Consider the following 17,649-nt stretch of genomic DNA (forward strand, 5'->3'; position numbering starts at 1 on the left):
TTTGTCGATCTCAGTTTGCTTAAAATAACAACCTGTATGTTTCTTCATTGGTTAGTATATGATGTTGATTATTATATAGGCTACGCACGATATTGCACAGAAGTGCATGTAGCGTGCATAACGGAGACGCAGTTAAACATCGCGCAGCCATTTCTAATTATAGACGGCTAGTCCTATCGAAGATGTTCTAGCATGATCTAATTTATGTGCGATTTGTTACATTTGTGTGCAATGCCAGTTAGCGGAGCTAGATAGAGTGGGAAAGAAGCTTAGTTTTTACACAATGACAGAAATACTACCCATAATACCTTTAACATTGTTTGTTTTAATTTATGTAGAAACTCATTCGGAAGGAGTCTTCATGGGGTGGCGACCGACTATACACCATGCGGTAGATAGCCAATGACGTGTTGTCCTAGTTGAAGCTATATGCCATACATAGATACTCTGTCTTCTTCCAAATAAACTATGCATGTAAGTATTTGTATGAGTGAACTATGGTATTGTTAATATTACTCATTCGACTAAATATATTCCTGATGTAGACGCGCGCCCCATTAACAATTTGAGCACGTAGCAAACAACTTGGGCATGTGTACATTCACGTCACAGCCTATGCGTATTAAAATCTGTTTCATTTCTGTAGCATAGAAAACACTCGTCATGCCCGTGCCATCATAGACGTTTGTATCGCTATCGTACACTTATTCAGTAGATCCCCGGAAGGTGGCTCACGCAGAAAACACATCTTGCCCCGTCCAATACACGTAAAATCGCGACCCCGCAAAGTTCGAGCGGGGATCATTTGTCGCTCTTTAATGGATAGCGGTTACGAATGTTGGATTGCAGCGTTCGCGTTAGGGCCAGTTAGTTCACTTTTAAGTTACGTAGCGTTTTGCATACTGTCGCGCATTTGTGACAAGTATCTCAGAAATATGCTGTTGTGATATCTATGCGTTGTATCCAAATTTGAAAGAGTTGAGGCTTCAGGTAGCTGTCACCTTGTTGTTTATTGGTGTAGTCAAAATATCTGAGTAAAGTAAGTTCAGAGATTTTTTACTGCGTTCCAAATGAATAAAAAATAACGTAAAATCGGTAGGCGCACTAACTTTCTGCCAACGAATCAATATCACGGGTTAAGAATTTTATTATCATTTCAACAAAATCTTTGTTACTCATCACGACACTCACTTTCTCTACAACCATAAACAAATGCAACACTCTCCGTCGTTGTCTTCTCCATCGTTGCCGTAAATCTATTTTGATAGTGGAAATTATCGAATGCGCACTCATGGTATTATTACTCGTAGCATCACAGACATTATTTCTAGAGGATTTGTAGGATTATGTACAATACACATGTTTAAATACGCGACAAATATTCCGACACGTTTTCCCCGGTGGCGCGGATAATTACAGTCACAATAAATATACTTGGGAGAGGCGTATATCTGCATATAGGGCGAAAAATGATACAATGACAAAGATGCGATGATTGTATTAGTGGTGAAGATAGTAGACCGATTAATTGTTAGGTAAAGCGCGCTAGGTATCGTGCGAGACTCTTATGTCAAAGTATCTTCGATAAACTGTAGTTGGTTGAGAATTACGAAGCGACGTTTTCTCTTTTGATCGTCGTCGCTCTAACGAGTTTTCTTACTAGTCAAACATTTCAGATATTCCTATCAGCAAACATATAGCTAAATTATTGTTATTATTATTATTATTATTATCGAATATCTTGCTAGCTTTAGAAGATGTCGGGTAAACGCATATCGGCCGGTCGGTCCCAATATCCGCCCACATAACGCCAATAAGTATCTGTAACCTTCTCGAACCAAAGAGGCTTCCAGTCGGCGTCCTTCCCACGCCTTTTCCGGGCTTCCCGTTGCTTTTCCTCTAAACGCTGCTTTTCAGAGGCTGCTCCATCTGCAAAGATATCAACAAGAACAATAGTAAAACAATATTAATAATATGACAAACATGTAATAATAATATAATTAACAGACATTTAACGACTACAAGAACGTGGTCAAGTCGAATAGAAAAAAAAAACAAAAAAAAAAAAGAAACGTACACACCAATACAAAACGCATACAGAAAAGAAACGTTAAGCCCACCATTTGGAAATACATGCCATGCGCATACTTCTTAAAGGACAAAGATGCTTTTCGAAAATTTCGAAGATTCGAAATGTACACATTGAAAGAGCCCCTGTCAGCATGCTTGCATTCATATCGATGGCGAAAACAACTTACTTAGATCACCCTGCTCCAGTAGGCGGATATCTGGTCTGTAGCGGGAATCTGTTGGCGGCATACGACGAGCAGTAATTTTGGGCATTTCGTTGAGAGCCATCGCCATATCAGTGAAATTAAAGTAGTCGGAAGAATGTGGCGACCGAGGGGTGACCTGCCATAATGGTTCACCTCCTTCAGCGGCCATCGAATACGTGTACACCTCGTGGCACCATCTTCCGGAGATCTTCGCCACCTTTTGGCCTGCTTTGTTTATGATATACCTACAGGTATTTCAATTGTAATGAGTAACAAGCATGCTCAGTGATGTAATTTTTTTCTTCATTTCACGAATGGTTTTAAGAATTAAAAAGAAGAACCTTAAAAAACAAACCCGTCTATAGTCTCTTTTTGGTAAACCTCTGCAGAATTTCCAAAAATGCGACGACAATACAGTGAGCAACATTATCTTGGCGAATTCGTCTATCATTAGACGTACCATCAGGCTATTACAAGCGAATTCATCGAACCTTGAAATTAAATAGCTAGTTGAGCTAGGATAAGGGTTTTGTAAATCTTGATCCGGAAAGTAATTGCATGGAGGTCATCAAGTAAGCAGATTGTGTGGGTTTGATTACTGTGCCGACGGTCTATGAATCTTAAGACTTAAGACAATCAGCGACATATATGGTTTAATTTTCGGCGAGTGTCTCATCGTAGTAGCTGCCTTTGGTGTGGATTGCACCAACTACGACCACCATGCGTCCAAATTTACCCGGTACCCCTTCTGAACTCAATTCCTCTTAAGGCTTTCGCTTGGTTTCCCTCCGGTTGGCCAGAGATATTGAAACATGCTTCATGTGTGACCAACAACCATGTGTTCCGAGCAGTCTTGATTGCGATTCTACAAGTTGCACCTAGAATACACCATATGCATTTTCAACTGACTTGGAGTCGATTTTCACATTTTCCGTATTTGGCTGGTACTGGCATAACTGGTGGCATGTAAAATGTCAGTTTTAACCAAAACAAGCTCCAATGATGCTTTCGTAAATGGCTTCCTCCATGGCGCCAATGTGTTCCTATTCTTCGTCACTTTCTCCCTTATTCTTGAAACGTTCGCACCATTCGCTTGAGGCCTATCTATTTAATATAGAATAGGCGAATTTTCGATGAACTCCCGCAGACCAATGCTCTTCGAGAAAAAACTTCGCCACTGAACGGCTTTCAAGGCTAAAAGATGTCTTTCTTCTGAGCTCATTTTTCCTGGACTAAACTCAGTTGGTCTTCACTCACAACTTTCTAGACGACTAGGGTGTTTCTTAGGCCAATTTCGTTTGCCAGCAACGCGCAGCTCAAAAGTTATTGAATTTAAAGGTCCGCTGGATTCGCCTATAACAGGCTAATGATAGGCTAATAATGTAGATCGCCACTTACCCTAGAATGCTGTGTAGTTGAATGTCTGTTGGCCCATTTGCAGCCTTATAATTAATTCGACACTGGAGCTCCGTCTGCTCGCACGTGATCACCTAAAAATCAGAAAGCTATTAGAGCTAACATTTGAAAAAACACAACCTGTGCGTTTAGTACCGCAGCTTCTAACATATCGATGGCGGAAAAACCTCTAAAAAAAAAAAAATTCATTTTTTAAAAACAGGTCGTAGTGACAAATAACCCCACCTGATCGCCGTATTGCTCGAAGTAGAGTGTACCGATAATAATATTGTGGATACAGCAGTTTACATTCGTCCAGACATATTCCTCGTTCTTCCGCTGCGGGAAACGCACTCGTACTGATCCTGTTTACAAAAAAAAATGTTTCGTAATAGTAACACTTAATATGGTGTATTTAATATACTACCGTACCGAAATCCAGGTTGACGAGTTCATGAATGCTGCCTGTAATGGTCTTAATGGGAATAATTGGAACGCCTAAAATTGATTGTGAACGTTTGAGGTGCAAATCAAGAAATCAACTGCAAGACCTGGGAAATTGTCTGTCAGGCATACTGTCCCGAAGGCAATCTCTCCGGTTAGCGGCGAGAAATTTCCTCTAGTTTTCTTCAGCGGCCTTTTGACCCGACACGCGTAGCCCAAGTAAGGTTTGACCAACAAGAGATTGCGGCCAGTACGACGCCCTTGGGCTTCGATATTTTTCCACTTTTGATGTTACCGCCGGTAGTATGACTTTAATAAAGGCTGCATTTTCAATAGACGCACATTTGTTACCGTGACAAAAGCTTGCAGCCTCACCTGTTTTCGCTCTAATTTCAATTGGCCTTGATTGGTTCGACGAAGTTCTGTAAAACTTACTAGAATATATAGTCGTTTGTTCCTCTTCCATTTAGCCATTACAGGCCCGACCCCGTATCCTCTCATTGCTCAACTCTCCATTTGCTACATAACATATAGTATGTAACTAAATGAGTGGGTGGACGAAAGCGTGTGTTTCTGTGTACATCCGTTCAAACTATGGCGGGCTACTTTGTGATTACAGCTCCATTGTGGTCGCCATTGTTGTTATCATGCGGCACTTATTTACCACGGTCTGGCAGGCCTACAATCACTCCTGCAGTGAGCGGGAGATTACAGTAGTGAGAGGCCGCTGTAACCAACGATCGCATATGCTGACGGACTCCTGATCGGTTAAAAATCTCATCGTAGACGAAAAAGTAACCAAACAATGTATCAGAAATGGCCTTTAGTAATCTGTCCACTCATCCACATGGCCATTTATTCAGCTTTCGTCTTCTCCGTCACTATTATTATATTGATAGCAACGGCTGTACTAACACTGTGTACGCAAGCACAAACTACTGCCAGTGTGTTTTTGTTATTAAGCAATGTACTAGTCTATTGAGAGCTTTGAAGCCTTCTAGAAGCAACTGTTTTTATTATTATTGAACGTCACGGAGCAGGTCTGCTGTCTATTATACATATACGCAGTTATATTGAGAAAATGTAATTGTGAAGCCATAAGCCGTAGCCCTGGTTGAACTAGAAAAACTCACGAGCGATCAATTTTTGTTTAAATCTTTCTGTTACAATGTCTCATCATTCAACTTTAATATCATATATATATATATACATATATATATAAAAGAATACCTCAATTTTGTATCTGACGGAAATATCGTGCTAGGCGGTTTTAAAAATTGTACTTGTTGTTTAAGAGTCTGCTTGAAGGCTTCATTTGAAGTAGTTAACGCTGAAAGCCATTAGCAGCCAAGCTTGATTAGTAGTGAAGACAATCGGCTAGCACTGAAAGACTTTGACACCTACATATATCTCGACTGTTAGTTCTATTTATGTTTATAAAAAAAAAAAACAAAAAATTATTTAGCAACACGCAAAAGATTAGCTATACATATGCCTACTGATCGATCCCAGTTCGCCGTTTTGGAGTTACTAGCAATTAAAGCGTAATATTATTCATATATATATATATATATCTAAATTTCCGAATTATTTATCAGAAGATTGATTCGGGATGAGAACTGCACCCGGTGGACGCGTTAACAAGAACGCTTAAAAACACAATCCGGAATTATACAGGAGGTTATTTGATAAAGCACGTATTATAAATGAATCGTTAACAGTAACAGTCTCAATTGAGTTAGTGACCCATGTAACTGGGTTTATGTCAGATAAATAAACAAAACAGACTCATCGTTCGCCTACCTTCTGGTCTGATTTCGACACTCCGTCCCCAAAACTTGATGCGGGGGTTGACACATCCTTCGACTACGTAAGTGCCCTTTACACTTTCGCCATGAAAGGCTGAGATCGGCGGGTGATGAGACACCTGCTCACACACTACCCGAAAGCCGTCTTCGTGCTTGGTCCTTAAAAAGGTCAAATTATAGCGAAAACAGGCAAGAGGAAGATTGACGTCAGTAAAGTGTTGCTAAACATACTATGCCTACGGACACAGTGTACTATTGACTGGCTGAAAAGGTTTATGCGGTTGGTTCAGAAACTGCTAGTCTACTATAGAAGTCAGATGATAAAAGCATAATTTCTTTGTCAAGAATCTTCTCGAAGTCGCGCCACTCTTATTAGTCTTACTAAAAAGAAAAAGAACAAATTGGATGGTAAAAATGTTATATATTTCCGGAGCTGACATTGGGGGCAACATAGAAACGCAATTGTTGAATGCCGTCGACCTAATGAGGGACAGTGTATAAATATATACTAACTGAAAACCTATCTGAAGAGGCTGTTAATTCGATTAACGATTTTATTTTTTTTATTTATGATATTTTTCCATCCTTCTCGTACCGTGTTAGTTTTTCCAGTTTGGCTAAAAAATACAAAATAAATTCATCGGCAAAGGCAGTTCGAGCACGATTACTACCTGCGATTCGGTTCCATCGAACGTAAAGCCATATTGTAGCGCGGGATACGATCATCCCGGTTCCGGAGATGCTTAACATATCCAGTTGCTACTCGTTACCGTTGCGCTGTTTCGCCAGTACGATATTGGCGCCTTCAAACGTTTCTTATATTCATTTCAGTACGGGTTCAGTATCATTTTCATTCTGATCGAATGCTCGGATCATTCACTATTGGCATGGAACCTCGTCTCGCTGCTAACCAACATTGCATCGACCATTACCAGCTTACACCCACTTACGAGACTGATGCCACTGCTACTATGTTTAGTCAACATTACTGAAAACTACACTATACATAAATCCTTGTGCCAGCGCCAGCGTATCGAACGCTAGATTACGGTCAGATGGGAATGGCTGACTGAATTGCTACACTATAGCGTAGAAATCTTACCTTTAACGAAACAGCATAGTAGATAACAAGAATGAACTGTGACAGATGATCTTTTTGATTAGTCTAAGTATTCCAATGGAATAGATCAAATTATATCAAAGATTTCGTCGGGAGGGGTGATAACCCGAGACGTGAGTGAACGTCCTGTACTTACCCTGAAGTTGAAACAACCTTCTATCGTTGTGAGATAACCTACCAGCTAAAATCGCTAGCTGTATCATAAACATTTCATACATATGTAGATCTTTGAGACTAAGAGAATTCGAAGCAATTCTCGCTTGAAATTCCATATGTGCAGAGGTGACCTTCAACCATCACCATGATCACTTTTCGCCATAACCCTACTTCGTAGGTAAAGTTGTTTAACTTTTCCTTGCCGCTGCGTGTCAGTCGCCATTTTATTACGCCACGTAAACAGTCTGTGCCCTCCTACATCGACATAAGTTATGGACCGTATGAAAATTATCAGAACACGGCCTTAAGAAAATTAGAAGTGTACTCGCAACAGGAAAAGCAGCACGATCGAATCAGTACAAATTCAAAAACACAAAGGCTGTCTGTATTTCTAATTCGTCCTCGGACGAATGGCTCTGACATCCTGTTTTGTAGTAAGCCAATACAGCAAAGCACCCCGGGGTACTTTTAATACTTCAATTATGTCGATGTTCTTTGACATATTGCATAGTGCCAAAACGCCGGCTGGCTACCCTGGCAAGCATAGAAATAAATCACAAATAAAGCCTTTATTGTCTGCACTCTGTCGTATTGGCTGCTTTCTGTCCATTCTGCTCGCTCGGCCTGCAGCGTACCACAAGTGAACGGTCTACCCAGGCAAGACCAACGATCCTCGCCTGAACGTCGTATAGGCCAAACTATTCAGTGCACGTCGGTCAAATGGTGTTTGGAAACCAAGATATAGCTTAGCAACGGCCAATGAGCAACCAGTGTGTTTATACAGCGGCGGATCGTAACGCCGTGGTGACCCAGGGGTTCTAATGAAATAGCAGGATATCAGTCTAGCCAACGTATTCTAGACGAGCTTCTGTTGAGAAATACTTACAGTTTAGCTATAGTGCGCCTGTTGAGTTTTTAGAATAGTCTAATTCATTCTGGGCTTGATTGACTTCTTCCAAAGAACAGAGAGAATTGTGTAAAATCCTTTTAAGCTTCTTATATTGATATATCTCAATACGATTTTATGTGAATAGAATATTTCTATAAGTACATTCACGTTATATAGTATGCTTTGTAAACAAGGTCGTACCATTCCAGTGTCCTTACAAAGTACGTGATAGGTAGCTTCAACAAGGTATCCGGTTAGCTAACTAAGTATGTTTGTGTAACGTTATGTAACTAAAAATCTACGTAGAAGTTAAAGCTTTCATGCATAGTCAAATTGATTACGCTATCATTTACGTACGTAACTAATGCCCTCGAAATGGCTTTATCATCACTGGTAGCGGTAAGTACAACAACAGAAATAAAGTTACTTACAGTTGATAGGTTCGAGTTTATCTATATGGCAATTACTATCTGCTGGTTCGGACGCAGTCGTTTCGAAGCACTGATTTATCCAAGAAGATTTAATTTAAATGTACCTCATATGTTTAATACCACATCGCCGGGATAAATCTTACCCTACGTTGTACTATACCTTCATGGAAATCTCGCCTTGTTTGATTAAATTGTAAGATATATTGTTGATTGTACTAAGCTAACTACTGTGCCATATGGAAATCGTATGACACCTACCGATCGAGTTCGTAGGTTTCGGCGAGAAGTGGGTTAAACGGTTTCTTAAGTCGATCGAGATTTGAGCTCAGTGCCGCAATAGCAAATGCAGACACCAACTGCAATTGAATATAAATTGAATAAGTATCTGCTACATGGCGAATGTAGCTATTAGATCTCTGACGAGCCCGCCTATAGTTGAAGCTGCTCCAAGCAGATACTGCTCTCTTTAGGCTGATAAGCGCCAGAATATATATGTGGTATGAGTAAATAGGTTAGATATACCTGGCCGATCATAGGCTGTGTTAGGCAAAATGGTTTATATCAAGACAATGACTTTGTAGTAATTATACATGATTAATACACACTAACCGCGTGTTTTTTTTTGGACAAGGATTTTGTAATAGCATCCATAGTAATGACACTGTTTTTGGGTAACTTGAGATTTTACAATTTAACGGATTCCCTGGAATGAAAGCAAGAGTCGCAGCCGATACTGAATATTGTGTAAATAGTAGAACGAGGCAGGGTCTAATTCAAGTGCCGTAATAAAATTGGCCCCCATTAGACAGTGTAATCATAAGTCTATCTAATCGATGCCGTTGGTCAGGCCCATTTGGGTCCACGAAAAGGTCAGTGTGTAGCCTGTGTGTACGTGCCTGCATCCGTTCAACTGGGTCATCTTTTGTTGCGGCTCGTTCTAGCAGTCCAGCATACTCGAACGTTTCCGTCATTCTTTGTAAGAAACTCAGCGGTTCGTTGAACTCCACCGGCATTGCAACTTTATATAATTCCTGTCAAATAATAGATAGATTGCGTTTACCGAAAGGCTACAAGTTAGCTCACTTCAAATATAAACGGCTATGTCGATTTATGAACTTTACGTTGGTTACGGTTATTGAAAACTCCATCAGATCGTTTGCGTTTGACGATTCCAAGCCAACTACATACAAAAACTAGCTATCCTCAAACTGTATTTCTAACCCATCAATAGGAGCAAGTTCCCGTAAGGCAAAAATATCTTAAACGCGAATGCCGTTCGCATCGAAGTGTCTGCTTATTATGCCCTCGCCAGAAGCAGCCATAAGAGTGCTAAGTTCTCTAAAGAAGGAACGATACGAACAAATACGAAATGCTATTGATATTCTATTATGGCTACTTGTTCTGTTTTCTGCTATACAACCTATCATTGATTTTGAATCAGGGACAGCTAACTTTACAGTTTGAACATACATCAATTTATAACTGTAGCTTAAACGATGCTTTGTTTCTACGTTCTCTAAAATGTTCATTGTTCTGTAGAATATCATTATAAGACCGTTGTTAAGTAGACCAATACCGACAAGGTTATTTTTTTCGACCGTTATTATGTTCACATCACTGAATGCCTTAGGATGCTCGCAAGGTTGGTATTATCACGTTAGACTACACGATCTTTTTACTTCCTAATGACCAAAGAGGACACATGTTGAACAGTTTATAGACCCTCGAAGTCTCTTTCAAAGGGACGTGTCTGAGAAGGGTGAGATAGATCGATAGAACTCCTACGGTTTAGCCATCAACAGATGAGCCGGCAGGAGATCGAATGACTGTTCTGGAAGTTAACCTGAAGTTAATGGTATCAGGTAGACGGTGTAATAAAATGCACCTAACTGAAGCTAAACCCGAAATGGAACTTTATCTAGGAACCACTGCAAGTGGTGCATCATCAGCTATGGCTGGCAATAAACCTCTGAGGCGAAAGATCTATTTTTATTCAATTTGACCAGCAGCAATTTCATCTCTTAACAAAGAGCGGACGATTGAACGTACCTATATTTTGTGTTAGCACAGTTTATAGCATGTACGTTTACCACTTACTGATCAATACGTACCCTCCCAAAGCACTTCTTTAAAATACTCCATAGTGAAAATCCGTTGGCCGTCTGCTTGTGGGGCAGTCGATCGCGACCCCAGCGGGTTTTTCCTGGAGGAGGCTGCTTTGATGGGTTATTGTTAATGGACATCTTGCAATACGAGCCTTCTAACTCTTCGCGATTCGAGTCGTTTAAAGTCCGACGCTCCTGTCCTAGAAAACAACAATATAAAAATTGACACTTTTATAAGAACTGGCCAGAACTTATCCAGCTTTGTCATCTGCTAAGTTCACTCAGCTGAATTGTCTCGTCGCAGCAATGTGCTCAGACCTTAGCGATGTGCGATACAGAATGCGGTCTCTGGCTGAACGACAGTGGCGCTATTTTGAGACCATAATGTGGTTTTGTTCAGATACCCATTCCATTGTCCTCTTGTTTGGACTAACAAATCCCTATATATGGCAGCCATGTTGTCACAATTGAGTTATACAGCGTCGCTTGAACTCGCCTAGTTTCTTAATTTACCACACTGTGATCTAATTCGGTCATAACGATTCGGACGTTCCTCTGCGAGAACAAAAGTGCTTGCCATTAAGTAAAAACGATATTTTTTTTGCTTGGCACAACGAGACAATGATACTTCCCAAATGCAATTCTTCGCAAACATCCAATGCCCTAATATATGATGAGCTCTAACTAAAACGAGCGCATGGCTAAGGCTGGCCACATCCGTGAAGGCAGAAGCAGGGCCTCACCCTGCATTAAGTGTTCTCTCGACTCGCAATTGGCACGAGACAGACGTACGAAAAGGCCGCGTCGGCTTGCAAACTAATTACAGAGGTGACTTAGAGCACGGAACAAAGCTGGGGGGAGGAAGATGAGCATGCGCTTTGCTACTCCCGTCCTAAATCGTTTTCATTTTGTCTCAGTAGTCACCATAGCTGAATACTCTATGGAACTGGAAAGAGCTACACTGCCAAGCAGTTCTATACCTTGAACATTGCTAATACAATGTACTGATTCAGCTAAACGTAGAGCCTGACAGTCCGTTCTGCCTTGCACTGATTCCGATAGAATCGAAGGTGATGGGATATCGCCGACCGCCGTTTCTCGTATTTAGCAAATCGTAGTTATCGAAAGCAGAGTGCCCTCGTAATTTACATCTTTTGAGGTTTCTCTGAAAGTGCAATAGCTTTATCACATATGCTGAGCTGAAACTTTCGTTCTCGTAGCGTTGACGTACGACAGTATCCATCTAACCACTATAATAACGAATCGATTACCCATACCTATCATGCATACTTCCGCGTTATTACCGCGATACTTCAGTTGAATTGCTGATACAATTATCGGCGAAAATGAAATTCATTTACGTAATTTTTACTAGGCCTCTCGTATTCATTCGTGCTTACTAATTAATAATTATACTTTTGAGTAAACGCGTTCAATTTTAGAAACGTAAACGCGGTCGACGTGATATTCACAAAAGTACCAATGACTTCTAAAATGTATGTTACCTTGATGTGTTTAGGCTTAGCTTGGGGCCACCAAAAAAGAATATTTTCAAATTGATTATACAGAACAACCTAATAATCTACCTAGGATTCAATAGCAATTGGTCTAAATGTAAGAATAGATTTTGCTTTATGAACTCCTTATTTAGATTCCCAAACATTTTTTTACCTGTACAATTAATAGGTCACAAAGATAGCGAATGTATAGCCTGATTGAGATACGATTCACTGCGTCTAGGCACAGGTCAGCGATGTTTTTCGCTCTGACTAGTTAAATCACCGTTGCAGCGTTTTTGCATGACGACAAGTACAGCCTCTAATAAAAAATAGGTTTGTTTGGATATATATATATAATCATCAGTTGGGAGGTGATGTGACACTTAAAAACGTCTTTTACGGGGTTTGTTTTTCCTTTGACTACAACGGTCGGAAAATCAAGGTTTCGGAAATACGATTGTACCGTTTTTTAATAAAATAAAAACATGAACATTTTTTAAACGATCGCTTTCGTTACAATATTAACAGGTTATTACACGAGTGTTGTATGAGTACCACCAAAGTGAAGTATCCGCACTATTATTTAATTAATTAGCGTGAAACGAGGTCAAAGCGCCTGTGTTAGTTAACGCAGAACTAGTTGGTAACGCTATCCGGTACACATTTGCGAACATTCGTTCCGGGAATGATATCATTAGCATGCAGAACATCTTCATTGTAACAGTTTTTAAATGGTCGAGCTCATGCGCTTTGAATCACCGTTTTATACAACTACACCACAACAGGACGCTTTGTCCGTATCCAAGACCTGTCGGTTCTACGACCTTAACATAGAAACGAATCTCTCTACTTTTCAGAACGCACCTACACAGATCACAGTGTACAGGTAACTGGTACATATCTATACGATTTGACTTTGTACGTCTACTCTATTTAAACGCGTAGCAAGGACGAAACTCAGAAGTAACGTGGCATGGGCTGAATATATGGCCACTAAAAAAAGAGCAGCCTTATAAGTTGATCTTTATAATCTATTGAAACTTTGTAGTGACGTCGTCAACTGGCAAGCGTACTGTCTATGTACAATGACGACTTTGCAGCACAAGCTACGTGTCGGGCCGGACCTGGCTAAACGATACTCGGACAAACGTGGATTTCGGACATATTCACACATACATCCAGCTACGATGCTACACATACATTCGAGCGCCCACAACAGGGTAAACAGCTATAAACGGACGTCTAAGAAGCAACTATTAGAAGTTCCCTATATCTAGAATGGTACAGTTACGCCAAAAAAGCAACGCCAGGGCCTCTAGGGTATCCAATCTACGCGTATGTATATTCACTATCAAGCATACAGCTGCTATTTGGCAAGAAGAACCAACTCAAGCGGTTCCTCGGCTGCCTAGTACAATAACAACAATGTCAAGGTCAAGTCGGAAATGGAAAACTCAAACATTTCATTTTATGGGGAAAAGGTTTGGCTGCACGTCTGGCTGCATTTGACATCGAAGTGCATTCTGCGATCTAGCGAATAGATGGGGGATCATTTAGGCCCTCTTAAATCACAAAAAAAAAAATGCATCGAGGACAGAAATGCAGAAGCTGGTTTAGTCCTGTCATATTTTGTCGCAAAATATATCGGAAATAATGGCTGACTCATAGAGTTGCAATAAGCCCTAAGAGTTGATTGAAAAGTGAATATGAATAGAGGCAATACAGATGCGCATAGTCAGACTGATGAAATACCGTTAAAACAGCTGCGGATCCAAGGCTTTTCTTAGATCGTGACTTTTAAATTGAGGTCTTCAACGCAAACTGTAGTATAACACAATGACTTTCTACACCGTATGGTATATGACTTGACCAAGATCAATCTAAAACTTTCAGATCTTTCTAATCCTCTACGATACCGTCCCTTCATCATAAAGCATCATATAGAGTCTCACCGTTCGTGCTCAAAGTACATTGCATCGTATTCGGCCACCGATGTCTGTTGGTAGCCTGTCTGGTGTAGTTAGACAGATTTATCGTCAGCGATTTGTAAGTTCGTGGTGTAAGCCTCAAACTTAGACAGTAGCGGTGACAGAAAGACCACGATGGCTGATAGATATTGCGCGGATGCGGCAAGCAATTTGCAACGCTCCCTTTGATTTGGATGTAATATCTAGGTGGTTCTTCAATATAAGTAAGTTATTTTTATGGACCTAGTTTGGGCTTCATAGGGGTCACACGCGCCCACACACACGCGGAAACACCCATACACAACATAAACAACGTAAGCACTCTCCTAGATTTCGTAATACATATGATGTCATAAAGCAATGATTCATGAGAATTTTCAATTTACTACCAAACAGGATCAGCCTTCACTGAGACGTGCTGAGATACGACCGAGCGTTCATAGATGACGATCTCTGTTATCGCGATCGTTTCTCTAGCAGTATTGAATTAACCCTGCCTATCGCAATGCAGAGTCGATGTTCCTGCTGTTAGCAGGTCTTATAATAAGCCATTTCCATCGTTGTCTGGCCGCGAATAGGCCAGAGACTAGAAGCGAAACATTTCTTTAAACTATTCTTAGGAGCGAGCCTTGAAGTTCAGCAAAATGTCACGACAGACGACGTCCCAATGCAGCTGCCTGGTGACCGTAAGTATGCTCCATGACTGCTCAGTTTGTTTGCACCTACCCGGTACAAATCCGTTTACAGGTTAAAGGACGGCGGCAATGCAAGGCCGAGGTCAATGCCTGCATTCTTAAACTAGGACTTGCTTGAATTTATTCGTTGCTTAGTTGTTGCCTCGTCGTGCAGATGCGAAATAGGGTCGATAGCGGAGCTTTCGGTTTGGGCTTTTGGCAGGAACGGCTCAGCTTAAGGAACACTGATCCGAACTCCTTTCTTCATACGGTGTATTTATTAGGAACTTTGTGTAGTAACAAAGATATGATACACGCAATACGTGGTACGTGGTAATCGATATTCGAGTATGAACGTGACTCCGCCTATTGGACAGCCACACAAAGCTTACTTACACTTTAACTGATGCAAATATGTTGGCCACCAAACAGTGTTAGGCCAGCTAAACGAGTAGTACCAATTGCACGTCAATAAATAACTTCAAAATTTCACAGAGTGAAAATATTCATACTAGAGATCCTGTGTTAAACTTAGCAAGCGTTTATAAATTCATAAAAAAAAACGTTGACAAGGCTTTTTTACGACCTACTCGTTATCACATATAACAAATTAACCCAATAAACGAAGTTGTCGGCTTTCTGCTAAAATTATTCACTAAAACTAATAAATAGTTTAAACGTAGGTAGTGTAAATGCTAAATCTCCTTATAATTGGGAACTAGTAGCTTACTTGCCAAATACATACTGGTACCCAACAATCTCGCAGGCGTAAAGGGTCGACGGATCGTCGTCTGTTGTCAAGATCTACACTGAGGACATCTCTGTTCAAAGATTCAGTTGTCTCAGATAAAGAAAAAAACTTTATTTACGTATTTTGTGTGTAGGTGTCAAAGCAATTACCGGTCGCTGACATTTATTTATCTTATGTGTGTTGACAGTGACCTTTATGGTTTAGCTCTAATATTGCAGAGATAACTGTTATTTAAAAAAAAAAAAAAAAAAAAAAGACTTGAACGTTTAGAATTTTTAACGCCGATATTTTGTTAAGTCGAAGCTGAACACTGAGTTGAATACACAATGATGCACTACTTGGAACCCATGGCGAAAACGTTTCTTTTCAAGGTCTATTGATTTCGTACAGGTAAACTACGAGAATTAGTACCTATATAATATTTCATTGAATGATAAATTCATCCAAGTATTATATACACTTGTAGTAGTAAGAAATGTAGCCTTATTTGCTGGACGAAATCGACCCACTAAAGCCGCTATAAAAGTAAAAAAACTTCTATTAATTAAAGTAGATGAAACGGGTTTTTCGGCCCAGTTCTATTAGCCTATACTAATAAACACATATCATTAGTATTGCCTTCCTCCTATAATGAGTTACGGCTCAATTTTAAGCTTATAAAATATATGTTTTACTTCGACATAGGTTTTCTGGCGCATTTAAGTGGAGGGCCGCAGGCTATAACAGGCTGAAATAAGTACGAGCAGTTTTTTTATGCTTGGATATCGTAAATAGCCAACGCCGGTTAGTTGAGACCTAACAGAAATACACTTACCACCAAAAACCGATTTTGCCCTCGTCTATTTTGAAAAATGAACCCACCACGACAGGCTCATGCACCACGGGGATCACGGACCTCCGATAGCACAAAAGTTATCCTCTCGACGCTGCACAAACCATGGTAAAATTTACAAGTTCCAATAAACTTACAGAGGCGAACAGCATTAATACCGCAGGACTGATGTACAATAAAAGCTATTTTGCAGTTCACTCAATTTTATACTCTGGCAATCTGAGTCACTTCAAACTAACGAAGGTGGTAAACTTAATGCCGCAAACAGAGCTGATATATATGTATATGTAATCTCCTCAGAACAATAAGTCACCCAAAGCTCTGAGAAAGGAGCATGTTTATTAACGTTTGTATTACCAAATGTACCAGCTCAAACGGAATAAGCAGTGTACAGAGTGCTCACGTTTTTCTTATCTTCCATTCGTCTCATAGTGAACAACAGTCAACGTGATACGTTAGCCTTACGGATGAGCGTGTTAGTAACAGGGAAGGAACAATTCTTCGTTTGTTATTGATAAACAGATTTAAAAAAAAAAAAAAAAAAAAAGTAGTAAATCTCTGTACCTTCGGCACAACTGTTGTTTTTTTCTGCAGCGGATGTTACAGCGGTCGTGGTCGGCGGGTGGTTCATCAGCAATGCACGCACAGACAGACAACAATACCTATGTTATTCCAAAACTAACTGAACTGTTTTACCAATAATTCAATCCAGTCAATCACAATGAAGTCTTCTTTATATATCTGTGTTTTCACCGTTGCACATACTCGTAAACTAAGTGGCAGCCAGCTTTCGTCTATATTTACGCTCACACATGCAGATTCATATAAGTTATTATGAACAAACAAATCGAATCTAGACCCAAAGCGAACACCACTCGACCATGCTTCGGAGTAGTCGTTCCCTGGCCACCGTTTCACCGGCAGCTGTTGTTATTTGTCGTTACTTTTTCACACTGGTCAAAGCCCCAGGGCCGCCGCCGCCACCTATCAACAATACATTGGTTACTAGGATTATTCAGTTACGAGTGCTGCTGCTGTTGCCTTCGATGCTGCTGCTGCGCAGCAGCAGCAGCAACAGCAGCAGCATCCATTCCAGTCGAGCACCGCCGACGATTTGCTGCGGCACCTCAACGCAGCAGGCTATTCGCTGCTGCTGTGGCTGCAGCAGGAACTATGCAACCGTAGCTGGCAATTTCACACAACAGGATGTGTAAGTGAGAGCGCAAAGCCCTGCAGTATCGCACCGACTTCAAATCACAACGACGACGGCGGCGGCGGCGGCGGCGGCGGCGCTGCTGCTGC

General features: G+C 40.6%; 1 protein-coding gene across 5 annotated transcripts; it reads right to left on the bottom strand.

The window, feature by feature from the left end:
• Positions 1-991: 991 nt before the first annotated feature.
• Positions 992-17,644, bottom strand: LOC111271602 (oxysterol-binding protein-related protein 1). Of its 5 annotated transcripts, none has more exons than XM_022852510.1 (10): positions 17,228-17,644; positions 16,912-16,935; positions 10,631-10,819; positions 9,416-9,550; positions 8,778-8,875; positions 5,919-6,082; positions 3,918-4,036; positions 3,675-3,766; positions 2,259-2,521; positions 992-1,929 (listed from the first exon to the last, which is right to left on the bottom strand). In XM_022852510.1, exons 1-10 carry the CDS (start codon positions 17,228-17,230, stop codon positions 1,751-1,753), a joined length of 1,266 nt encoding a protein of 421 aa, XP_022708245.1. In that variant the 5' UTR covers positions 17,231-17,644; the 3' UTR covers positions 992-1,750. The 5 variants fall into 5 exon arrangements, with proteins under 5 accessions (XP_022708245.1, XP_022708248.1, XP_022708247.1 ...); XM_022852513.2 differs by having other exon boundaries at positions 10,631-10,824; positions 17,292-17,634; XM_022852512.2 differs by having other exon boundaries at positions 10,631-10,824; positions 17,228-17,634.
• Positions 17,645-17,649: the final 5 nt, after the last annotated feature.

Source organism: Varroa jacobsoni, unplaced genomic scaffold (genome assembly GCF_002532875.2).
Source record: "Varroa jacobsoni isolate VJ856 unplaced genomic scaffold, vjacob_1.0 contig00778, whole genome shotgun sequence".
NCBI classification, from domain to species: Eukaryota; Metazoa; Arthropoda; class Arachnida; order Mesostigmata; family Varroidae; genus Varroa; species Varroa jacobsoni.